This window comes from Bos mutus, chromosome 2 (genome assembly GCF_027580195.1).
Source record: "Bos mutus isolate GX-2022 chromosome 2, NWIPB_WYAK_1.1, whole genome shotgun sequence".
NCBI lineage: Eukaryota > Metazoa > Chordata > Mammalia > Artiodactyla > Bovidae > Bos > Bos mutus.
In genome coordinates, this window is record NC_091618.1 from 2,798,024 (window position 1) to 2,824,259 (window position 26,236).

General features: G+C 58.8%; 1 protein-coding gene across 4 annotated transcripts in view; it reads right to left on the minus strand.

Moving 5' to 3' along the window:
- CAPZB (capping actin protein of muscle Z-line subunit beta) overlaps positions 1 to 26,236 on the minus strand; it is a 139,844-nt gene that overhangs the window by 16,708 nt on the left and 96,900 nt on the right. For all 4 annotated transcript variants that reach the window (XM_070382162.1, XM_005908097.3, XM_070382160.1 and 1 more), the window contains exons 3-6: positions 22,864 to 22,985; positions 17,417 to 17,530; positions 848 to 989; positions 402 to 518 (exon numbers count right to left, since the gene is read on the minus strand). In XM_070382162.1, coding sequence (XP_070238263.1) covers positions 402 to 518; positions 848 to 989; positions 17,417 to 17,530; positions 22,864 to 22,985 — 495 coding nt within the window. The remainder of the gene's footprint in view (positions 1 to 401; positions 519 to 847; positions 990 to 17,416; positions 17,531 to 22,863; positions 22,986 to 26,236) is intronic.

The window sequence follows — 26,236 nt, forward strand, 5'->3', positions numbered from 1 at the left end:
CCACGCAGAGGTCCAGGGTCCCGCCCACATCACGTGCGTCTGAGACCCCGCTGGGCTTGACGGCGACGGGGCTTCGCAAGTGTGTGAGCTGGCTTGTGTCCGTTTTTGCTTATGCTGGTTAGTTTTACTTCGGCCACCTGCGAGCAGGACTCACGATTAACAGATGAATCCACTCGAAAATGTAACCAGCAGCACATCCCAAACATACAGGAGCACCTTACTGTAAGCACCTTGACCCAAGGGAAAAGCCTCCCTTGACTGAGTCTCAGCAATCACCCACAGGCCTGCGGGGCACCCCACTAGTCACAAGGCCACCCCTGGACCCTGTGGGGGCAGCTGCCCACGCATCTCCACACACGGCCAGTGCTGGGGCTGGCCTGGGCACTGCCCACTCGCTCTACCTGTCTGGTAAGGCTGCCTCCGAGGTTCATGGTGCCAGAGCCGGATTTGTTGGTTTGCAGCCACAGCATCACCGTGGAGGTCAGCTTGTAATGGGCGGTGCGACCACTGGACTTCTCCTGCAGGACGAGACAGAGATCAGAACCTCGCCTGTAACCCTGAGCTGAGCCCCAAGGGGCCCCTGAATTCAGGTCATTCGAGCATTCCCTTCCTAAGACCTCACCATGACGTGACCTTGTAAAAATCCCAAACGGTTTTTAAATTTAGGTGTGAATCTGCAATCATGTGTACCCCAATCCTCTGGGGATCTTTTTTATCAGTGACGACTGCACTCCCGACTTATCTCTGTCCACATGGCTATGGGCACTCACAGGAAGCAGCAGGGTTTTACACATCACAACATCGCCTCATCGAGCAGCACCCCAGGGCCAGCTGCGGGGAGCCGTACCTGCACCTCCACCACGTGGATGGAGTCCCAACAGCCTTTGATCTTCTTTGATCCATCTCCAGCCTTCTTTATGAGGATCACTCCAGCAAAACCATGATCCAGATCCCAGAGGTAGACAGATGAGACACCACCTTCAAAATACCTGCAGCAAACAGGCCCACATCCTGTTAAACGTTAAGCCCGTCAAACTGCAGATCACCACCCCAGGTCCCGGGGCGTGTGGCCCAGAGTCGTCTGGACGTCCATCTGGGTTTACAGGCCCTCCCTATGGGGGCGCCACGGGTGGTTCGAGGCTGTGTCCTGCGCGTCTGCTGGGCAGGGGAGAGGGCGCTGCACCCTCTGGGGCCGGGGGGCGGGTCACAGAAGGAGCACAGAGCGAGGAGTCCTGAGCTGACTCTGAACCTGAGCTGCCCCCGACGCTAGCTCTGCAGCCTCTGCTAAGCTGGCTCAACGTCTCCAGGCTTCACATCACTTTCAGAGGAAGGATCCGCTAACGTGTGTGACATGTAACAGACACTCATTGGGGCTCATTACTATTGAGTCATCGTTACAGTCTGATATTCCTATCTTTTGGGATGGCTACTTTACAGGTGAAAGAGAAGAGGGGAAAAAAAAAAAAACCCACAGCAACAACGGTCCAGACTCCTCCCACTGAGAGCAGACAGGGCTCTCCTCCCCTCGGGGATGCTCCAGCGCCTGCACACCCCTGGGGTCTATGGGTCTTTCAGAGCACCGGCTGCGACAATGAGGTTGGAACTCAGCCTCCTCTGCAGGTCTGCAGCAATACTGAATCAGAGCTCCTGCTGCTGCTGCTAAGTTGCTTCAGTCGTGTCCAATTCTGTGCGTCCCCATAGATGGCAGCCCACCAGGCTCCCCCGTCCCTGGGATTCTCCAGGCAAGAATGCTGGAGTGGGTTGCCATTTCCTTCTCCAATGCATGAAAGTGAAGGGTAAAAGTGAAGTCGCTCAGTCGTGTCCAACTCTTCGCGACCCCATGGACTGCAGCCTACCAGGCTCCTCGGTCCATGGGATTTTCCAGGCAAGAGTACTGGAGTGGGTTGCCATTGCCTTCTCCGATCAGAGCTCCTAATTCAGCTCAAATGCAAGAGGCTAAGAAAAAACCAGAGAAGCCAAGAAAATCAGGAGAGGATCCCAAGTCCAAGGGCAGCAGGCAGCGGCTGTGCGTGCAGGCCTGAGGGACTCGGGCAGCGGAGACTTCATGCAGCGACTCCCAACTAAGACTCTGGGAAGAGCTCACCTCTGGCGGCCCACGAATTCTCTACCGGGAAGTCTGTGGCCTCTCTGTCCCCAATTAACCCCGTGTGGATGGTGCGGCAGGCACACTCCAGGTCCCTCCAGCAGGGCCTGGGCCACGCACGGCCTCAGACACAAGCAGCAGGGCAGGCACTGAAGCGCGTGGGCGGGGCGTCAGGCAGACAGGGCCCCACCCCTGCCCGTGCTGTGCGCCTACTCGCCCAACGACGACTCATCCACAGCAACAGCTGTGCGAGCTCGGCTGCAGTCTCCTTATGACACCGGGACGCTGTCTACTTTACGGGACTGTTCAGAGATAAAAACAATATGGGAGGACTTCCCTGGGGTTCCCGTGGGTGAGAATCCACCTGCCAACACAGGAGACGCAGGTTCGATTCCTGGTCCAGGAAGATGACCTGGCTTCCTCCACGAGCTGCAGGGGAACTAAGCCTGAGCACCCAATTACCAAGCCCTCGGGCCCTGGAGCCTGTGGGCAGTGAGAAGCAGCACGAGCAGAGAGGCCTCCGCGTGCTGCGACCAGAGAAAGCCCAGAGGCAGCGACAAGACCCCGCACGACCGAAAACACACACTTAACAGAAGATACCCGACCAAGGGTTATCTTCATGACAAGGAAGAAAAACAAACATCTATGTGAATTATACCTCGATGATGGTATTACACAATGACAATATAAATGGTAAATAGTACTCCTTAGAGAACGCGTGTGATGGGTGCGCAACAATTCTTTGTATTCTTGTTTGGATAACTTTGCTATAAATCTGAAACTCTTTCAGACTAAGTTTTTGCACAAAGGCCCCAGCGTGCGATCCACGCCAGGGTGAAACCAGGAGACCAGAGGACAGAAAAGGCAGGTGCCCCCGTGCTGCTGAGCTGCAGGCCCCGGGGCAGCCGGGCTCCCCTGCTTGGGCCCAGCACAGCCCCCTGGGCTGGGCGCCCGCAGCTCCACACTTGGTCTGCTCCCAGAGCCCGCCCTGCCAGGGCCCCTCAGGCAGGCTGCCCCCGCTGCTCATCCCGCACATGTAACTGTCAGCTGAGACTCACGGCTTCGTGTCCCCTGGCGAGCCGGCCGTGAGGAAGGGCTGACGGCAGGGGGACATTTGGGGTGCCGGCCCCCGGGCCAAATGTCGGTCAGAAGACCAAGGCGGGGGCAGACTCCGGCTCCAGGCCAGGGCGGTGGTGCGGGGAAAGCACGGGAGAAGGCAGAGAGCTGCCTGGGGGGCCAGTGACCTCCAGGAAACCGGCCGGCACCGGCACTCGGGGACCCCGCTCAGGACGGCTCTCTCCCTCATTCTAGATCTCTCTCCGAACCCCAAGCGGGTAAGGCTTCTGGCTCAGAGCCCGAGATGCCCCCTCGGCCCACGAGCCACCTGGATCCGGCCTGGCCTGCAGTGGGCTGGGCACACGCGGGGCCCCCCTGGGCCCTCATGCAGGCGAGCGGAAGCCACTCTTTCCAGGGCCCTGCCTGCTCGCTCTCCTGGATTTTGCTCCCTCTCCCCCCTGCATCCACCAGGAAGCAGAGCAGCGCCACTGGGCAGGAGCGGGCAGCCCACAGCAGACCTGCCAACACCCGTCCTGGCGGGACAGGTGGCCAGCTTCCAACGTATGGTTTTCCCTTCTTGTCTGCAAGTCGGGAGAGCAGCCCCACATCAAAAGGGAAAAAACGACACCTTTTAAAAAGCAGCTTTTCCGGCGCACAGGCTCTGGCCTCACCTGCCCCCCAGACCAGAGTGCTGTTCGTGCTGGGGCTCAGGCAGGGCAGGGCAAGCCATGCTGAGAGGGAGCCGGCCGAGGGCCTGGCGGATCGATAGCCCCCACCCACATCACCCAGCAAGCGTTTCAGAAGCACCAGGCGGTCTGTGGTCAAGCCCCTCAGTCCGCTCCCTGGGATCCCTGTTTTCTTCCAGAGAAACCACACAGCGGTGTTTGACACGGAAGGCGGGACCGGGCGCTTCTGCTCCCGGCTCCCCATGGGGGCGGCGTCTCCCTGGCGTCTGCACTCCCCCGTGGACCACCCTGGCCGGGGCCCTTTAGGTTCAGGACCTGGGGGACACAGGAGGGCGGTACAAGCTTGAGTCTGGTCTCATGGGGGTTGCTATTCTTTCCTCCAAATTAAAAAAAAATAATCGTTACAACGTTGTTCTATGAAAGAGAAATTTAACATTTAGCCCCTAACACCATAAATCAACGTTTCCATAAACCTCATTTTTCCAAACTCCCCTCTGGTCTATGTCCAGACGCTTGCTTTGTATGTAACTGGAAGCACAGCAAGGGGACGGGGCTGGGCTTGGCTTTTCCCCACTTGGCGGGAATCACGCGCACCTTCGTGGGGCGACGTGATCGCCAGAACTGGTTTTAACAGCGGGGACGGTACTACGGCGGGTGATGTCCGAATCTGCCGTCCACCTGACTTTTAATAACACAATGGCGGCAGCTGCACCCCAGGGGCTCAAGCGCGGACTCGCGTTCCACTCCACCTAAAGGGACCTCCGGGGACTTGTGTAGCTGCGAGCCTCGACCTGACGCTCCAAGACAGAAGGCACAGGGATGAGCGAGCAGGCAGGGCTGGCTCAGCACCGCCCACAACGCTGGCCGCTGGGGCAAGGTGCCTGTGGGGCACAGACAGCCCGCGTCCCACGGTTTACAGCCCAGCTCTGCGCGCGCATTAATTAAAGAAGGGACCTCAACAGGTTTTTGGAAACTTATTCCTGCCTACCTTACTTTGATCATAATGACATGAAACGGGGGGAAAAATAATTTTTATGTGGTTCACATTTATGAGTCTTTACATAAAGGCTTTTGTGGGCATTTTAAGAATGTGCTAAAATGTGTCTGAAACCACATAAAGCATCTGAGGAGCCGCCGCCAGCACCAACAGCGCACACGTGGAAGCGCTTTGCCGCCTCTGTGTGTTTAACGAGTCAAGTAGTATCAGTACTGTTTAAACGCCAGCATGCCATTTCAATAAGGCGGCTCCCCATTGCTGGGGACGTGAATGGGGTTCGCCCGGCGGCCTGTGCTCTGACCTGGTTCCGTCGGGGACACCGGGGACCCCGTCACCGGGGAGGGTGGACAGGCCCAGGATCGCGGCCACGGCCCCGCTGAGCTGCGCGCGACGGAAACGGTCCCCAGTCAAGTGGGCCACCTGGGGAACATCGTTAAAATGCAGATGCCCCGAACTGAACCCCGTGGGCTTCTCTCAGGCCTTCAGGGAGTGAGGGCTGAAACCCACACATGTGGTAAGGCTCAGTCAGTCGGTGGGGACATGGTGAAGAAGCCGCCGTGGAAAGATGAGCCAGGAAACCCTGGGTCCTTCACATCCCAGGATCATCAGGAGTAGGGGATGGGAGAGCAGCCCAGACCAGCCCAGGAACAAGAGGAAAACGCGGCTTTGCAGTCCACTCGAGAGGGAGCTCCGTCAACCATGGGCTCCCAGTCTCGGTGGCTTTCAAGACCACCCCGGCTGAGATGAACATTTCTTAAGGCAAACGTAGCCATCCGGAGCTCAGACAGCAGGGACTACAGTCAAGGGGCACCTGGGCTGGCTCTGTAAGTCCCACTGTCTGAAAAACACCATGCTGACTACAACCAGGTTTCATAAACTTCAAAAAGGCCGAGCCCCCAGGAGCTAGGAGTCGCAGGCAAGCCCTCGGGTGGCGGGCCGCTGACCTGCACAGCCAGTCGTGGCGGAGCGCCTGGGTGGTGGCCTCTTCATCCGTGAGCCCCTGCACCGGGTCAGTGAGGCGCCCGGGGCGTCTGGACTCCATTCTCCCCAGAGAGCCATTCCTCCCCCTGAAATGCCCTCCTCCACTGGGCCAGAGTCAGGGTCACACATACAGGTTCTATGACCGTAAGTCTCCAACCTCAGGACTTCTGGGGAGGAGAAGAGAAAAAGAGAAAAATGTAATACTTCACTCTCAAAATGATCTACTTCATCAAAGAAAGGAATAAGAAATAACCAACTATTCTGACTCCCTGAGCTTTATGGGGTGTTTGAGGCTGAGGTGTGCGTGGAGACGGGGATGGAAACTCGGCTCAGGAATCTGGGCTGTGACCCACCTTGGCCAACATGGGGCCACGCGTGTAACAGGAAAGGCGGGACTGGATGGGCTTCGAGGCTGGCCTCCCTCCCTCCCGTCAAATCGCCCCCTGGGAGCTGGGCTGGACTCAGCTCTAACGCAGAGGCCCCAGCAAGTGACAATCACACGCCACGACCCGCACGCAAGAGTCACAGCCGGCACAGCTCTGTGGGCACAGGCCCTTCGTGGCTTCACTCCAACGTGCGGGCCCTCAGCTGGGAGCGGGCGAGGCCGTGGGTCTCTGGCAGGGCGATGACTCCCCCCACCCCGGAGGCGGAGGACGTGGGTCACCCCCAGACCCAGACTGGTCGGGGGAGGGGCCAGCACAAGGCCCCGCCCCCAGGTGCTGGGCTGAGCGCTGCTCAAGCTGGCGTCCTTAAGTAAAGCCAGTAAAGCCGGGAGGAACGAGGGGGATGCGTGGGGCGCCCGTGCGGCGCTCTCATTCCTCAGGTAGAAACGCTGGCCCTGACGACGCTCCAGGATCTGGAGGCTGCGGGAGGGCTGGTGTGAGGGCGGCTCCGAGAGCTGCGTGCAGCCTCCTAACCCCTTGTCGCATGCACTGGGACTCGGCTCACACGCCTCCAGGGACAGTCAGTTCTGCCATGGTTTTCAGAACCCCTGCCCACGGCCTCGGGGCAGGTTTGCGGTGTGAACGCCTCCAGCACACACAGGTGCCGACGGGCCACGGGCTCAGGTACACGCCGCTTTAAGGCCGGGTGCGCTCAGCGGCGCACATCTGCACGGTGCCTGTGGTGCTTTACGGCCTCTTTACAAGCCTTTTGCTTTTGTCCTTGAAGAGGGATGACGAAGGCCTCGCTGGGAACAACGGCCCTCGTATCTGACTGTGCCCCTGCGAGCACCTTCGGTCACTTTAGGCTGCCCGGGAAAATGCCGCCCTCCCTGAGGGGACGTGGACAGTCAAGGTTTTCCTGAGTTTCAGAGCCGCTGCACGAAGGCTGTCAGCTGTGTCACAGGCTTTGCGTACAGGCTTTGTCATCTTAGAGCTAAAATCACGGACACCCAGGGAGAGAAAGGAATGCACTCGTCACACAGCAGAGGAGGGGAAGCTGGAGGCCCTAGAACCCTGCCTGTTCCGCTGGCCCGGGTTCAGCCTGTGAGGATGGACTCAGGTAAGCTCACCGCCGCACGCAGCTGCCTCAAGGTGGAGGAGCAGTCAGGGCAGGGAGGAAGGGGTCTCCAGGAGTCAGGCGGCGCTGGGCACCCCACACAGGGAGCTCTGGAAAGGAGGGCCTTCCACTTGCAGGGGGCAGCAGGGGTTGCTGGCTGAGCCTCTGTGAGACCCCCGGCCTGGACACCTGCACAGAACTGCTTCCCGGGGAGCCCGGGAGGACCAGGGAGCTCCGCCAGCGGGAGGAGATCCTCGCTTCACCCCAACACGTGCAGCCACAAAGCCTGCCGCGTGACCCTGGAGGAGCCGGTCCCTGACGCTGACAGGGATCTGTCTGCAAACGGAGTTGTTTCCGCACGCTCCTGTTTTCCATTTAACTTTCTTCCAGCAGAGGACAATCAATGAGTGCCAAGGCACGCAGGCCCTGGGCATGGCGTGGGGACCAGGCAAAGCAGACCAAGTGGCTGGGCTGTCACTGGGCTCCAGGCTGGGAGCAGTGGGCGGCCGTCTGGACCCCGCCTGCAGGGCCTCGGGGCACCTCCACTGATGCCCCCGCCTCTGAAACTTACAGCACGAGAGCAGGAAGCGACTCAACTCCCCCCCAGGTGGACAGGCTTCTCCTCGCTTGCCTCCCACACGATCAGAGCAGTGCAGCTGAGGCGAGCCTGACTTTCTCCCTTAGCTGCTTCCTGCACCCTCACCCCAGCCCAAGTCCACAGGCAGGGCGGGTTCTCAGAGGCCCTCCGATGGACGCGTGGCTGAAGATGCGAAGAATGTACGTGGAAGCTCAAACACTAACTACGCTGCCAGCGTGCTCAGAGCCAGACGTGACTTCCCCCCTCCAGCCCTCTGTCCCCACAGCACAGGATCTGCAGCAGGGGGAGGCGTGGCAGGGCCTCCATGCACAGAGAGGCCCTCCACCTCTGGGCAGGGAGCCCCCAGACGAATCAAAGGGGCAGACGGCGAGGGTGAGGGCCGAGGCAGGCGGTCCAGGCCTCACCTTCCCGAGAACGTTTCTGAACACTTCTGTGACCTCAGCTCACGCTGCTCACTGCTCTCACCCGTTTCCCACCTGGTCTCTCATTCTGGAGACCTACGGAGCTTGGACCGGCCGTCTCTGGGGAGGGGGACACAGGGTAACCTCAGGCCACAGGTGCCGCGGTCAGTCCAGGAGGAGCCTGGGTCGGGGTCTGCCTCTCTAGCCTGCAGAGCCTTGGGGGACGGCGGAGGTCATACAGTGAGCACTGTCCAATGTACTCCAGGACCCGCAGCCCCTTCCCCAGGTGTGGAGGACGACACCCCGGCCACGCCGCACAAGGGCCTCTGCAGCTCTCACCACCATCCGGTCCTGGCGGCCCACGCTCTCCTGCCTCAGCAGCAAGCCCCTCGGCTCAGAGAAGCCCACCCGCTCCTCCTGCTCTGGTTACACAGCCTGGACTGGCTACCCACGACCACCTGAGGCTCCGCGATGCGCCAGGAGGACTCACTGGACTCAGAAAAGCCAGGCTCGCGGCCCCGCATCACTCCAGGGAAAGGAGAAAGCAGAGGTCATGGAGGGAACCAGGTGCGGGCTCCCAAGACGCCCCTGGCTCCCGGCACCGAGCCACGTGGGGTGCCCTCAGGTCCCAGCGATGGGCCACGGAGCCCCCCAGTCTCAACGCCCACTGCTCTTCCTGGTGAGCCCTCTGCCTTGTACACAGGCTCTGGGAGGGAGGCTGCTGCTCAGCACAAACCACAGTGTCTACATGACAGTCTCTGCACCGTGACCATTCCTATCAGGGAGCATAGGAAGCCCCCCAAGTCCGAGTTCCCGGAGGCCAGCCCAGGAAGCGCAGCCTCCGGCTTGTGATGCCGGGACGTCCCCCACGACAGGGACGCCACTCTGGGCCCCCACGGCCCCGCTGTGGGCACTCTCCCCACCGCAGCGCCCGCGTTTCGGTCTCTCTTAGCGCTTACCAAGCGAGTCCTTAGAGCCTCGGTTCACTCCGTTCCCTGGGGACCCCTTGCCCACGTGGCACCCGCACCGCTGAGAGCACCACAGGGTCTCGGGAAACACTGGAGGCTCGGTCACAAGGACTGCCTCCCGTCACCGCACACGGCGACCACTGCAGCCCGCTGCTGAAGCAGACCTCCTTGGGGCCTCACTGAGCGCTGGGGCCGGGCCCCACTGGAGCCTGCATCCTCCTGAGCGCGGCCCGCTGTCCACCACGTGTGCACTCACCCCACGGCCACAACCGCAAACCCACCCGACCTAAGACCGCCCCACATGGGACTGCCGCCCAACGAGGATGATTCCGTTACCCTCGAGGGGCCAAGTGGACACAGGGGAGCCTTGCGAGGGAACAGCACCCCCCACCAAGACAGGCACGGCTCAGTGAGACAAGGAAACAGAGGCTCAGCAAGTGGACCCCTGGCCCACCGTCAGCGAGCAAGGTCACAACAGAGAATTGAGGCCCAGCCTCCTCCACAGCACAGCTCCGCCCCGCTCTGCAGCCGGACCCGGACACAGTCGTGGGGTCAGAGCCAGCTCCTGGGAGGTATCCAGGCCCACCCACCCCCGTCGCCTGCTTCCCAGACTTCTGCTGGGCTTCCCAGGTGGCACTAGTGGTAAAGACCCGGCCCGCCAGTGCAGGAGACGAGACGCAGGTGTGACCCCGGGTCGGGAAGAGCCCCTGGAGGAGGGCATGGCAGCCCACCCCAGTATTCTTGCCTGGAGAATCCCACGGACAGAGGAGCCTGGCGGGCTACAGCTGTGGGGCCGCAGAATCGGACACGACTGAGTGAGCACACGCACGCACACTTCTGCTACTTCCGCTTCAGCAGCCAGCCTCCCGCTGCCACCTACGAGTCCCGTCGGGACAGACACAGACTCTCGGGCCCAACGCTCACGTCCCAGGAAGAGGTGGCCCCTTAGGGCCCAGGGTGCGAGGTCTCAGCTTTGAAGACACAAGAAACCTGGGCAACAGACTTCCCCCTGGACGCCCTGCACTCGCCGGCTGGTGCTGCTCAAGCACCATCTGACGGAGGCCCGGGGGAGGGAAGGGAGGCCGGAAGGACAGAAACAGCCAGAACCATAAGGCGGGCCCCAGGGCAGCGAGAGGAGGCGGAGGACCGCGGCCGCTGCCGCGAGAGGCTCGCGGGCCCCGCGCCTGCCACGGGGGCGCCAGCCTCGTTTCACTCTGTAAACTTCTTCCAGACAAGAGCGGCTGATTAGAAAACCTAATTAAAGCGTTTGAAGATTATCTCGGACCCAAAGCAAGAAGAACACAAAGTGCCCCCCGCCCTGCGCCTCCGCACCCCCGACCCTGGCCTTCATTAAGCTTTGATTTCAATCAATTGCACACCCACTAAAATTAACTTATAAGGCCAATAAATTGCAACCGCATGTTCGAAGGTATTATCTGCTGCGAGCCAAGAGCCGAGGATTGCAGAGCGTGGGGCAAGCTGTCTGGCACACATGGGAGCAATCACGTCTGAGAGAAAGCAGTGCCAGGCCCTGGGTTACAACATCTGGGCTCGGAAGAGCCCGGGCTGACCGAGGGCCCAGTGTGGAAGCCAGAGCGGGGAAGGTTCCCCTCTTCCCTGGGAACCTGGGAAAGCAAAGTGCTGACCGTGGGGTGTGCGGCAGCCTGCTGGTGGCTCACACCGCAAAAGAGATGCTTCTCTGGCAGCAGCAAGCGCCAACCTCTGCTAGGCCTCCCTCAGGGAGATGGCTCACTGGGCCACCCCAGGCCCGGGCCTGAGAAAGCGGAGATGGCTCTGCCAGGAAAGCAGCGTCCCCGTGAGCCAGGTGCCTGAGAGGTGGCCCTTTCCGCTCCCTCTCCTGGCGCCCAGAGGCTGCTGGGGCTGGAGACCACCTGGGGGCATGGTGGGGAAGACTGGGAGCCGCTGGGATGTTGGTGGCCAGGGTGGGAGGGCCTGGGAAGGGGAGTGATGACATTCCAGACTGGCGAGCAGATGATGGCCTCCCCCAGTGCAAGCACTCCAGCAAAGCCCGCCTGTCATCTCCTGAGGGTTTTCAGCAAATGAGCTGTTCCATCTAAAATCAGAGCTGTGCAATCAGCGGCTGCTCAACAGTTACTCTCCTGGGAAAGTTTCCCTCCAGGATCCCTCTCTGTCACTAGCGATAGCAAAGCAGCAAAGCAGTAACTGTGGAAGGGATGGGAGGGACAGAAGGCGGCAGGGAGCCAGGAGGAGCGAGGAACCGGGCTTCACGGGAACCAGGCAGGACCCCGGCTTGGCTCTCTGGGCCCCCAGGCACCTCGTGCCTGCTGTGGGAAAGCAGGCACGCTCCCGCTGCTGGCACTTCTAAGCCACGCTGCAGAAACCCCTCCCACAGGTGGAGAGGGGGTACCCAGAGGTGCAAGCCAGAGGGCCTGCTCGTCAGTCCGGTCCCGGCCTGGCCTCTCACTCAGACCGTATCACAATTTGACGTGCCGCTGACTCATCCTAATCCCTACAGAGTCAGAACCTCGATGGCCAGGCGATGCAAGCCCGGAGCCCGAGCACAAAAGCCAAGGCCTTCCTCCAGGAAGACGGTGATGGAACCTCCAGCCCCCATAGCAGAGAGACACCTCTGGGGGCTGGCGAGCCCCTCTCTCCAGGAAGGCAGGCCGGCCTGCTGGGGCCCAGGACACCTGGCCAGGCCGTGGCTCAGCTCCACCTCCACGCTCACCGCGGTCTCCTTCCCCGCATCTTGTTAGGAGAACGCCAGGATGCAGAAGGCTGGGGGACCGGGGCTGGGAACCAGGAGCTGTCTTCACTTCCACGGCCACAGGTTCAGGCTGAAGACATAAGCCAGATGAGGGCCCCGGAGCGCGGAATGGCAGGGAAGGGCACCTTTGGCCCGTTTTTTTTTTTCTTTGGTTGATTCCCCAGTCCTTAGATGACGACCAGCCTCTGTGAGTGGAGTTCAGTGCACCTTCCTGGTGTAGACGAGGGCCCTTCCTGCTGGGAGCCACAGAACAAGGAGCGCCTGGAGGCGCCTCACAGCACGAGGGGTTCCAAGCCTGAGGGCACTGTCCAGTCCCTTGGGGGTGGGAGGTGGTGGTCGAGAGGCCAGAGCACAAGGCAAACCCAGTTCTAGTTTTGCGACCCACCAGGATCCCAGAATTCAGGAACAGCAGGGGGTAAAGTCCGGGTGAGCACAGTGGAGTGCCTGCGTGTTGAGGTCCTCAGTCCCCAGGGGCACAGGCCTGCAGTCCACCCCCTGGAGCCACGGGCACCAGCCTCTCCTGGCGGAAGCCCTGCAATCACTCGCTTCCCTCTGGGTCTGCCCAAGGCTCCAGGTGCCTGTCTGCAAGCCCAGGACACGGGCCATCTCCTCAGCCCCTCAGGCAGTGGCTCAGCGACAGAGCCAGCGGACGCGAGGCAGTGTTGGGGGAGCCTCCCCTCAGAGTGACCTTCTGCCTGAGCCTGTTTGCTGACGTGTAAGGAAGGCAAGTGTTGGAGAAGACTCTTGAGAGTCCCTTGGACTGCAAGGAGATCCAACCAGGCCATCCTAAAGGAGATCAGTCCTGAGTGTTCATTGGAAGGACTGATGTTGAAGCTGAAACTCCAATACTTTGGCCACTTCGTGTGAAGAGATGACTCATTAGAAAAGACCTTGATGCTGGGAAAGATTGACGGCAGGAGGAGAAGGGGACGACAGAGGTTGAGATGGCTGGATGGCATCACCAACTCAATGGACATGGGTTTGGGTGGACCCCGGGAGTTGGTGATGGACAGGGAGGTCTGGCGTGCTGCGGTTCATGGGGTCCCAAAAGGTCGGACACGACTGAGCGACTGAACTGAACTGAACTGAAGCAAGTTAGGTGGAAGGCTCCATGGAGGAGTGCTGTGGTTTCCTTCACTGTGTGTGTGTGTGTGTGTGTGTGTGCGTGTGTGCGTGCACACACTCAGTTGTGTCCAACTCTTTGCAGCCCCATGGACTGTAGCCTGCCAGGCTCCTCTGTCCACGGGATTCTCCAGGTAAGAATGCTGGAGTGGTTGCCATTTCCTCCTCCAGGGGATCTTCCAGACCCAGGGACTGAAGACTGAAACCACGTCTATCGCGTCTCCTGCAACGGCAGGCAGACTGTTATCGAGAACGCCACGGTGACAGCAGAGGAGTCTTCTTGCTGTGGGGAGAGGCCTAGACTAGGGAGGGGCAAGAACGAAGGCCAGGATGAAAGGCGAGGCCCTGGCCCCAGGAAACCTGCAGTGACCACTGGCCTGCGCTGACCAAGGCAGGGGTGAGGCCTCCAAGCCCTGGGCTGATCTCTGTCTGCCCCAGAACCACAGCGCGGAGAGTTCAAGGTCACTAATGTGACATCTGACAACCCACAGGGCACTCTGACAACAGGAAGTGGGCAAGATACTAGGGGATGGGGAGTAGGAGGGGAAAGGAAGGAAAGAAAGAAAAAGGAGACTTGGATTCATAATTATTAAACGAGAAATGGGTTGGCTCAGCAACTGGGGAAATGGTCCTGACATGGGCCTCAGGAGTGGTTGTCCCAGAGCACTGAAGACTCTGGCCACCCAACGACAACTCCCACCACGGTCCCTCCGGGGGCCTGGGACTGCTGTGATGGGATGACCAGGCCGCCCCCACATACGAGGGAATGAAAGGCCCCCTGCCCTTCCCTGTGGATGCCGCCTGGAGGCCAAGGACCGTCTCCTCCCGCCTAGAAGAGCACTCTGATTCACTGGGGGCAGAGCAGCATCCTCCGGGCCCGGACCCCAGCCCTACAGACCGTCCCAGAACCTCAGGGGTGGCTCCGGGCCCGGGCCCCACCTCTCCAGACCCTCCCAGAACCCCAGGGGCGGCTCTGGGCCGGGACACCACCTCTCCAGACCGTCCAAGAACCTCAGGGGCGGCGGCTCTGGGCCGGGACACCACCTCTCCAGACCGTCCAAGAACCTCAGGGGCGGCAGCTCTGGGCCCAGATTCCACCTCTCCAGACCATCCCAGAACCTCAGGGCCGGCTTGTCCTGTGAGGTCCCCTCTGGGTGCAGGAAGCTGCCCTGCCACCCCTCCTCACTTCCCCATAGGTCAGCTCCCCTTCAGAGGGGAGCACAGGCAACGCGCACAGGCCCACAGAGATACGGGTCATCAAGGCGGAAAGCCCCTTCACGGGGGACTCTGCCCAGGCGGGGGAACCTTCTCAGGAGGCGGTGCGGAGAGTTAGACCTGGGGGATGAACCCAGCTCCTGCAGATTCCCAGAGGTTTAACCGCCTAGAGGACCTCCCTGAGCAGGGACCTCATGGCCTGGTAGACAACTCCCACGTACCCTACAGAGCCACTGTTCCGACAGGGAAGCCTTGTGAAGGGGGATGGGGAAATGCTCTACCGTATGAGGCCCAACGAGGCCTCACAGAAGGCACACGCCGAACAGACCGCATGTCATTATACACGTGAAGCAGCGAGCCAGCAGGCAGGAGGGAGCAGTCAGAGAGGACACGGGCCTCTTCCCAGGCCTGCCCCGCCCCCACTCCACGGCAGCACGAGGGGAGCAGCACATGCGGATCACGGTACCCAGGAAGTCGCCACTCGAACGCTCACGCCTACCAGCAATCAGAACTGGCCTTGTTCTGCTCCTCGAAGGACCAGAAAGCCACCCTGCCTGGCTGCCCCTTCCCGCCCGGGCACCAGAGCCCAGGCCAGCTCCCGGACAGGTGCTCCGACCCCGCCACGCAAACCCCGGGCACTCTCTGTCCCATCACCCTCTCAGCACCGACCCACTCTCGCTCTATTGTCTGTGTATCCTCAGCGGACGCGCCACGTAGGCAAGGATGTGGTCATCTGGACTCAGGGCCGGAGCCCTAGGACTTGGCGAGCATCTGGCTTGTGTCAAACAGGCCAATGCTGGTCAAGTAAATGAGTTAAGTTTTGCACTCTGAGTTGGATAAGGATGGTTTTAAACCGGAATAGAACATGTGAAATATGCCCCTGGCTGGGTGAACCTGGTGAGAGACTTCACCTCTCTGCATCTGTCACTTCCTCTGTAGAACGGGGAGAACCCTCTTGCACAGGCCGACGTGAAGATTCGGTGAGACCGAGAGAGGCAGCGGACGCCAGGCTCGCCAGGTACTGGCTGGTAACCGCTATCGGCGCTGCTGGCTTACTGTCAGCATATCATTAACCCACAACACTGACTCCACTTGGGAATTCCCGTTCAGCAGCTGGACAGGCTTCTTGCCACATGGCTGGGTAAGAAGAGCTACAAATAAACCAGAAATGCCAGCAACGAGACCAATTCTCGGCTTCTCTGGGGAAGGAGCTGCTCTACTACAGGGCAACGTTCTCGATGTCACGAGTCTTCCATCACCGAAATTTACTCTAATGGTGAGACTCTATTGAGTGGAAACATCAGGCAAATACAGACTCAAACTCTAGCTCTTCACCTCGAGGTCCTGTGTGTGTGTGGGGGTTCATTTAGCCTCTGGGAACCCCAGTCTCATCAGTAAAAATGGGAACATCAACGGCCCCAGAGGTTCTTGAAAGGATTAAAGATACTGCATGTAAAATACCGGCACGTGGCAGCGTGAAGATGAAGCTGACTCGCACGGCGACGCACCTGGGGCAGCTTGGACGCTACGGGCCAGCGCGCCCGGCTTCCTCAGAGCCCTGCTTTTGCTTCTGGGTCGTGGGTCTTTTTGTCGACACGTGTCAGATGGACACAGGTAATTCTGTATGATGTACTATACATACCAAATCTGCTAAAACCTGGACCACCATGCCAGCTGTCTGCAAGGAGGAGCCTGAGCTCCTTCTCCAAGGATGGCACTGCCGCGTCCCGACGACACTGCAGCAGTCGGAGGCTTTGTTTCTCTCATTCTTTTTCCCCGCCTACATCCTAGGTCAGCTCAGGGTGGGCACACTCTAGACTGAAGGCCAAATGCCACCTACCTCTAGGCTCAAGAGAGGGCTTTATGTTTTTAAAGGATATGGGATGTGTGCTTAGCTGCTCAGTTGTGTCTGACTCTTGTGACCCCATGGACTGTAGCCCACCAGGCCCCTCTGTTCATGGGATTTTCCAGCCAAGAGTACTGGAGTGGGTTGCCATTTCCTTCTCCAGGGGATCTTCCCAAACCAGGAATTAAACCCGGGTCTCCTACACTGCAGGCAGATTCTTTACCAACTGAGCTACGAGGGAAGGATAATTATACATAAAAAGAAAGAATAAAGAAAAAGTGACAGGACTTACGTGGCTGCAAAGTCTAAAGTGTTTACTATCTGGCCCTTTACAGACATATATATGTCAATTCCTCCCCTGAATCACTGGGTCCGTATTGAGGTAGCACTGCATATATTATAGGTTTGCTATGTTTTCAATATGGAGCTTAATTAAAAATGAGATCCTATTAAGAAAAAAATGCTTTGGAGATAACCTTCTCTGGAGCCTTCCCGTGCGCGGTGGGTGGAGCGAGTGGCCGCCCTTTCTGGGGGTGCGGCAGGAGGCAGAAATCTAAGCAGATGCAGCAAAAACACTTTGCCAAGCGCACGGGGTCACACAAGAGTCAGACACGCTTCAGTGACTAAGCCACAGCAGCACAGTGAGGGCTGAGGCCCCGACGACCCCGGAGGCAGCAGCGCTGACGTGAGGGAGCTGTGGGTACCGAGGAGCCCCGACCCCCGCCTCTGCCTCCCCCCGGATCCCCCTGGCCTTGGAGACTGGTCTGGGAGCAGGGCCCTGGGCCCCAGGCGAGAACCGTCATGGCAGGCGGTGCCATGAAACCCAGCGGGGTCTCTGCGGACAGACGGACCCGGGTCAGACTCCTTGCTCTGCCTCTGGCCTCCGACACAATTCAGTGAGTTGTTCTGAGCTGATTTCTTCCTCAGCAGACATGGGGGCTACAATCAGCACCCACGCTGGGGAAGATCTGAGACGAAGGGTACGGGGCATCGGGCCTGGAGTCCTGCAGGCAGGCGGTGCTCACGACGCAGGGCAGTGCCCGGACGTGCCAGCCGCCTCTCAGGACGGGCCCGGGGACCACACTCCCGCCCAGCGTCCTGCAGGGCACTCAGAGCTGTCCCTGGTCAGGCCTGCCATGGGGCCGGTCATGTCTCCTCTCCAACCTACGTATCAGGGGAGCCCCTTAACTCACAGGTCTCGGTACTGGTCAAAGGCGTTGTTGGCTTCCACCTCCAGCTTCCTCAGGCGAGCAGAAGGCATGGCCCCGTCTTCCAGGGGAGGGTCATACTTGTTACTCCATGGTGACCTGCAGGGCAGAGGGAGAAGGTCACACGACTCATTCCGGGGGAGCGAGGCAGCTGAGCCCGTCAGCCCCAGCTACTGAGATTTCAGAGGAGCAGCCACGACCCACAGGCCCTGGCCAACAGATGAGGCCTTCTTTCTCGAGGTTCAGAGAGCAAGGGCTCAGACTGTCAGACCTGGCTGTGACTGCCAGGCCCCAGCTCTTACTAGCTGTGTGTTTCCAACACGTGTCTTGACTTCTCTGAGCTTCGTTTTCCTCGTATGTAAACGGAGGCTACTCTTTACCCGCAGGTCTGCTTCGAGGAGCAAAGGAGGCGAGGACATCAAGTGCCCAGAGACTAGTATACAGTTCAGCGTGCAACAAACATCACTTCTTACTCATCTTTTAAAGACCTTCCTTTGTTCTCACCACTGTATTGATGAAGAAAGACCACTCAGTCCTTCCTGACTTGCCAGCCATTCTGGAGAAAATGTCACTCTCCTCATAGATCGCCTCAGACAATTAAGGATTAAAATGAGAGCTGTCAGTTAGGGCAGCAGGAGACCGCAGATCACATGTAAGGACACCGCGGGGACGGAGCCCTCCCTGTGGCAGAGGAGGGCCCTCCAGCCTGCACGGGCTGTGTGCGCACAGAACACTGCAAGTAATGAGAACCAGTCTTGCTTTTTCCAGCCCAAAGACTCGCTGTGCTTTAAAAAATGTATTTTGCCACATCAGGAAAACATTTAACCACAGAAAGTGCTGGGAAGGCGGCTGTAAGGGAAACTCACTCGTTAATTCCCGCAGGTGGACTTCACAGGGCTGGGGGCACAGAGAGAGGGGATTACAAAGGTGAGAAGGAAAAGGAGAGGCGGCCGGGGCAACGTGGAATCCGGACAAAGTCCTTCACACCCTGGGCTGTAAAGACCGAGACGCGCCCATGGTCAGAAACCCCACTGCCTTTCCTGTTTCCCTGCCTGACCACACCACTTCACGTCGCGAAGGACTCAGGGCTGACTGATTTGGGATTGAGGGTAAGGGGCAAAAGGCATCCCCGTCCCCTTAACGAGTCCTGTGTACAAACATCTTTCTTCCTGGTATCTGACGCCTGGCTCCTACTTCAGCAGATCCATCACATCAGCCGGGCAACCTCCACGCCACCCTCGGGCAGAGGCCCCCCTTTCGAGGCTGGGGGTCCACACAGGTAAGTGAGGGCAGAGTCACTGTGCCTGGTGTCCCCAAGAGTCTCCCTGCACCAGCGTCCCTCAGAGCAGGAGGTGCCTGGGCACCCTTCTTTCCACGCCAGCCCCCAACCTCACTCACCCGTGTCAGGAGAACGTGCAACACGGCCTGAGATGCCCCTGCTGCCCCGTGACCAGCAGGCAGCCTGCGGGTTACACTGGGCCGTGTCCAGGCCACTGGCAAGCGCCCTGCCTGCTTGGAGGGCAGAAGAGAGGCCCACCCTGGGCCTCTCCCCACTCTCCCTCCCCGGGCAGGGCCGTTCTCACCGTGCTCGCCCCTCAGAACGGTGCTGCCTGGCACAACTTCCCCGACAACGGCAGTGTTTTGCGTCTGTGCATCCAGAATGGTAGCCGGGAGCTTCAGGTGGTTCCTGAGCACTGGTGTGGCTGCAGAGTTGAATCCTAAAACTTTACTGAACTGCAAACTAGTTTAGACGGTCAACTTGAGAAGCTGAGCTCCCGGAAGGCAGGAGTCATGTCTGTCCTGCTTCCCACCGTTTGCTCCCCACCTGGAAGGGGGCCTGGCACTCCACGTGCTCGAGAACAGCAGCAAAGTAGGAGAGTGCAATCGTCACTGTACACCCGTCTCCACCCTGACACGCAGCAGGACAGACCGTTTCCCCGCCTGTCCCCTCATCCCCTTGCCGCGGTCACAGCCTGGCCTCCCGACCTTGCCCTGGGCAGCAAGGGTGCTCTGGGTAGAAGCCCGTGGCGCGCTCTGCCGTCGTGGCCCGGCGCCCAGCATGGAGCTTGCGGGCCGAAGCCTGCCAGCATGGGGCGGGGAGGAAAGGACCCCCGGCCATTCTGGCAAGTGCTCCTCCGAACCAACAGAGATGAAGCAACTCTCTGCTCTTTCTGCTGGGGGATGCCTAAGAATTAAAAAAAATCAATAAAGACCTCTTACCAGGCCCAAAGATGAAGAGGGCTGTCACCACCACTATTTATACATAAACCAGGAGGCTTCGTACCTCTGCTCACCAAGGCGGGTGGAAAGGAAGCCGAGTGTGAGACCCTCCACGCCTCGCCTGCCCGGCCGGCACCCTCAGAGGCCTGACCTTCGAGGCTACGAGTCCCCCGCTGTCCGGGGTGGGGCAGGGCTGGAAGACCTGCCCCAGCCGGCTTTTGTTTAAAGGCAACCCAATTGAGACACAGCCCATCTCTCTTGCTGACTGGGAGTCTGGAATTTTCAAGAAGCCTGTACCTCACATCTCCCCTGGCTCACAGACGACAGCATTTCCAGCCGTTAGTCCTGGAGCCGGGGTAATTGTAGCTGGGGGAAAAAAAATCATAACATTACCCAGAATATTCTGAGTGGAAGGGGCACTCAGAACACATTAAAGAGCTTAAATGGAGGCCATTTGAAAAAAGACAGATGGACAGGAACGCTTAGATTTCCAAAGTCAGGCCTTTCATTTCCCTCAGAGAATGCTTTTTGTTTCAGCTAACAGGTTTCAAACAGCGCTGCTGGCAGACCGTCACACCATAAGGATCTCATTTAAGCAAACGGTCAAACACAGTTACACAGAAACGTGTGGAGAAATCAGAAGACCTTGAAGTTGTATCCCGAGAAGAGAAAAAATGAAAGCCCTCTGCCCTGTGCCCGGGCTCCTCTTCAGCCGAAGACCCCACAGCCCCCTGGGAGCCCCTAGGAATGCGGGTGGGAGCCGGCAGGGTGACCTGGAGGGGCCGCGGGTCCCACGTCCCCAGGAGGCCCGGCAAACTGGCCTGGAGTGGGAAACGCCCCAGCCTTCCACCGGCCTCTGGGGAACAGCCGTCTCATACAGCAAGCCCGAATTTTCAGGAGGAAACAAGAAATGTAACGATGATGTTGACTTAGCAAGCCCCAGCCCTGGGGCCCCTCTTCCAGGACGCCCCCCTGAACCCCGTGTCTGATGATGCGCTTTGCGGCGTCTTTTTGTCACGGGCTCCCTGGCCTGCCAGCCCACTTACCGCCCTTGGGGCCTCGCCCCCACTGAGGACGGGACGCGGCCCCCTGCCCACGACCCGGGCCGTGGCCAGCCCCCTCGGGCTGAGCTGGACCTGCCTCAGGCAGTCTCACCACCTTGGAGCCGGACGCCCACCTCTGTACATCCATCCCCACCCAGGCCTCCCCGGAGTCAAGAATACACACAGGCTGTCTGACTCTCCACTTCCATCCGCTGGGCATCTGGAGCTTAAGACGCCCCCAGAGCCTTCCTCACCTCCACACTCAGGGACCCTGCCACCTCTCCAGCTGCTCCTCCCCAACCCCCTCCATCAGCAAACTCCACTGGCTCTACGTCTAAGACCAACCTCAAACCTGACCACCTCTTCCCATCTCCGCTCTAGGCTCCAGTCTGGATCAGGCTGAAGGACATTCTTTACCCAACTTCCCACATGAAGCTAGGAAAGAGACACCACTGTAGGACAGCTGTCCAGTCTCTCTTAAGCAGCATTAGTTCTTTGTAATTTCTGCCCCAAGTTCTGGAGAATGGCTACCCATCCCAAAATTCTTGCCTGGAGAATCCTCACAGACAGAGCATCCAGGCGGCTACAGCCCATGGGGTCGGACACGACTGAGCGACTGAAGCTTTCATGCCACTTCGCTCTCTGTGCTGTGCGGCACTTCAGGGGCACTATTTCCCTTAACCCCCAAGTGCCCGGCACTGAGCCTGCATCACCCCTCCCTGGCCTGCAAGGCCTCCGGCCTCCCTTCCACCCCAGGCTCCCCTCCCTCCCTGCCGGGCTCACTGCGTCCCACCCAGGGCCTTCACGCGGGATGCTCTGCCCCAGACCTGCGCAGGAGGGAACCTTCTCGTCCTGAGGGCTCACGCCTGCAGCCCCTCCCGCCCCTCCCTATCCTCTCCCGCTTTTCAACAATCTCCAGGGTTTCCACATCTGCTTGCTCTCTGGAGTCCTCAGCAGGACACACAAGCCGCACAGAAGAGTGCCTAAGTGCCTGGCGGACGAGTGCCTGCTCACACAGACGCGCTGCTGAGCGTCCTGTGAGAGGAGTGAGCCCTGTCCCCTCCACCCGACACTCGAGAGAGCCAGAGACCAGAGACTGATCGTCAGAGTTCCAGCTGCTCCAGCAGGCAGTGCTGCCCCGGAGCCCATGCCGGCTCCCTCCAGCCATTTTCTCCTGCTTTTACTTCTTAGGGCCCACCCGTCCCCCAAAGAGCACGAGGCCAAGGCATCAAGACTTAGCTCAGGTTCTGCAGCCTCTACATAAACCTAAGGCAGATGGCATTCCTCCACCATCCTTCAAGGCACTGATTACCGCCACCCATCCCAGGAATACCGGACAGGTTTAAGGATTCCTCATCTTTCCCTCCACTCCATCTTTATCAGGGCTTCCCTGATGGCTCAGTTGCTAAAGAATCCACCTGCAATGCAGGAGACCCTGGTTCGATTCCTGGGTCAGGGAGATCCCTGGAGAAGGGAAAGGCTACCTGCTCCAGGATTCTGGCCTGGAGAATTCCATGGACTGTATAGTCCCTGGGGTCACAAAGAGCCAGACGTGACCGAGCAACTTTTACTTTCATCTTTTTTTAATATTTAAGAACTTCTATGCACCTTTAAAAATCTAGCTCAGACATCACCTTCTTCAGCAAGTCCTCCTGGAGTCAACCTTGGCCTTCTCTATGCTACCCTCAAATAAGCCTGGCCATGGCTGCAGCAATCAAGTCACAGGTGACCAGACCCGGTGTGTCTCCTGCTCTAGCCTAGTGATCATCGGGGGCAGGGATGAACACTGACTTAGTAATTCACGGCTCTGAAAGGGTGATGGGGAAACAAAGGGAGAGCTGCCTGTCTGTCTGACAAGCTTCACTCACATGCCCTTAAGCACACAGGCCCTCCTGCACTTGGGATCCCTGTCACGGGCACACCCTGGACCTTCTCCTTTGCAGGATTTGATGAGATGTTAATGAAGTAGCTAGCTGTTTTTTAGCAACACCTCTCTCCCGTTAGACTGTGAGCCCCCAGGGCAGAGAACGCCTGTTTACTGCTGCATCTCCCATGCAGGCGCTCCACAGACACCGGCTGGTTGAGATGGGCGGATGGAAGGATGGACAGAACAGAAGCAGGAAGGCTGGCTGCCAGCGGCGGCGGCGGGCGGCCAGGGCAGGGGCTCACCTGTAGGAGTCCCCGTCCCTGTTGTAGTCACACAGGAGGTAGTCCTTCCCCACCACCTTGTCTCTGGCGATTTTCAGTGGCTGGTCAACCGAGGACAGGAGGTCTTCACACAGGCTGGGCACCTGGGGGGAGAGAGGAAAAGGCAGAGCCGGGGTCAAGATCACACGTCGTGCCCCGGCTGGCTAGCGGCACCGCAGCTGGCCCGTGGTCCGCATGTTGAGCATCTGGCCCTTGGTGCCCTGCCAGAATCAGGGGCCCGTTCCTTTCTTTTCCATATGTGTCTGACACCAACCGCATCCCGCTGTAAAGAAACCTGTTCTTGGATTACAGTGGAGCGTGAGTTCCCACACGGCCTTCCCTCCACCCTGTGTGCAGCTCTAATGACGGGGCCGCCAGGGTGGCCCAGCACACGTAAGTACGTGTGTGCCGGGGCCGGTCTCTGGGGAGCGTCCTGAGAAGAAGGGAAACACTCACACACACAGGAACCCAGAGAACTCGGGGGAAGAAGAGCTGTCCGTGCTGAGCGCTCCACAGGCTCCATGCCGGGTAGAGTTTCCAGCTCTTTCCAGACCCCGGCCAAGCATTGCCGGTCAGTGCGCAGCATCAGCCCTACCTGCAGCAAAGGCAGCTTTCCGCCAGCTTCCCCCGTGCCGAGCTCCAGCTGCTGTGCCCAGGCTGACCCTCCTGGGACTCCTCCCTGAGGAGGGGGGCCCGGAATCCCAGGGCAAACGCTGCTGAACTGGACCCAGAGCTCTGCTAGGAACCAGGCCTCTGGCCTCTTCCTCCCAACTCAGACATCAACTTCCACCAAAATACGCCAGGCAGGGAGGGCTGCGTTCTCAGGAATGGATTCCTCCAGGCTTAAGTCACTTCCACACTATATTTTCAACGTGCTGACTTACTCGCTTCATGGGCTTGGGTTAACGGAGGCCCCACCATATCGTTTACCAGACAAGTGGGCAACCGATGGTACCAACAACCCTTCCACATGGAAGAGCGAGATCGCGCGGCAGACGCCCGGCAGAGGCGCGGCAGCCACGCAGTCCCTGGGCGCCCTGGAAGACCCTCGCCGCGGCCAGAGACACACGGACAGGGCTCGCCGCCACCCCGGAGACCACCAGCCTCCACGGGCTTCTCGAGGCGCCTCTGCTGACTGTGGGGTGCTTCCAAACTCAGCCCGGAAGGCACTGTCTGGCACCCCCGGGAGGCGGGGACCGTGCCCTGTGACTCACAGCTGTTTTGTGTAAACAAAACACTGGGCAGCACCCTAGACACATGCACACATGCACACACGCATGTACACACACACACACGCATGCACACACACACACACACACATGCACACACGCGCGCGCGCACCAGTAGCCCCCTTATATGATGCGCTTATGTCAGAATTCCTTCTGGATGCAAAACCCACCTGTGTGCTCGACTCCCTCCCCGAGAAAGTCACACAAAGACGGGGCTGCTTTCAGTTCGTTTTGGGGCTGAGATCACCAAGCGGTGGTCGTGTATCACGCCCCAGGCCGGGCCCTTCACAGATGGTCTCCTGCCCACCGGAAGCTCACACCGTCCTGTGAGGTCATGATGCATTATTCCCGTCCCACACTCGTTAGTGCACCCAAGGCCCACACAGGGAGAAAGCGGCGGAGGGAGGAGTCTCCCCTCTGACAGGAACGCTGGTTTAATAGACAGCGACGAGGAAGGAGGACGTCAACATTAAAGAAACTAAGACCATGGCATCCAGTCCCATCACTTTATGGCAAACAGAAGGGGAAAAAGTAGAAGCAAGGGCAGATTTTATTTTCTTGGGCCCTAAAATCACTGAAGACAGTGACTGTAGTGATGAAATTAAAAGACGCGCCTTGGAAGGAAACTATGACAAACCCAATAGTGTATTAAAAATAGAGACATCACTTTGTCAACCAAGGTCCATACAGTCAAAGCTGTGGTTTTTCCAGTAGTCAGGTACAGATGCGAAAGTAAAAGTTGCTCAGTCGTGTCCGACTCTTTGCGACCCCAAGGACTATACAGTCCATGAAATTCTCCAGGCCAGAATACTGGAGTGGGTAGCTGTTCCCTTCTCCAGGGAATCTTCCCAACCCAGGGATTGAACCCAGGACTCCTGCATTGCAGGTGGATTCTTTACCAGCTGAGCCACAAAGAAAGCCCAAGAAAACTGGAGTGGGTAGCCTATCCCTTCTCCAGCGGATCTTCCTGACCCAGGAATCGAACAGGGGTCTCCTGCATTGCAGGCAGATTCTTTACCAACTGTGCTACTAGGAAAGCCCACAGATGTGAGAGTTGGACTATAAAGAAGGCTGAGTGTTGAAGGATTGATGCTTTTGAACTGTGGTGTTGGAGAAGACTCTTGAGAGTCCCTTGGACTGCAAGGAGATCAAACCACTCCATCCTAAAGGAAACTAACCCTGAATATTCATTGGAAGGACTGATGCTGAAGCTCCAATACTAAGCGCTTTTCAGCGGAAAGAGCCAACTCACTGGAAGAGACCCTGATGCTGGGAAAGATCGAGGACAGGAGGAGAAGGGGATGACAGAGGATGAGATGGTTAGATAGCATCAACTACTCAACAGACATGAATCTGAGAAAACTCCAGGAGACGGAGGAGGACAGAGGAGCCTGGTGTGCTGTAGTCCATGGGGTTGCAAAGAGCAGGACACGACTTAGCAACTGAACAAGCAGGCCCAAGGTACGCCCACTGGGAAATGACCCCACCACAGCTCAGCTATGGAAGGCCACAGAGTCTTTCACCTAGAAAAGTCCAAATCGAGGTGAGGAAGATTTTAGTAGCTTCCGCCCAGGGCAGCTGGGATTTGAAGTGGCCCTGCTTTCCTATTGGTGGCCACGTGAAATGGCCCCGGGCACCTGTGTGCCTGCCTAGCATGTGATAGCCTCTCCCTGGTGTCACTGTTCCACTGGGCTGGAATCTTGGCTTACCTGTTGGGCCCTGACGCTACTGCTACTGCTAAGTCGCTTTAGCTGTGTCCGACTCTGTGCGACCCCATCACAGCAGTCCATTAGGCTCCACTGTTCCTGGGACTTTCCAGGCAAGAACATTGGAGCGGGTTGCCATTTCCTTCTCCAATGCATGAAAGTGAAAAGTGAAAGTGAAGTCGCTCAGTCGTGTCTGACTCTTAGTGACCCCATGGACTGCAGCCCACCAGGCTCCTCCGTCCAGGCCAGAGTACTGGAGTGGGGTGCCACTGCCCTGACGCTACTGGCCTGATTGACCCTGGATTATAGTAAAGACCGAGCAAACAGGCTCTGAAGTCACACTTCCTCATTCTACTCCTCACTGGCCTCTTGGCCTGGGGCAACTTACTGGGCTTCTTTACCACCTGCAGAGTGGGGAAA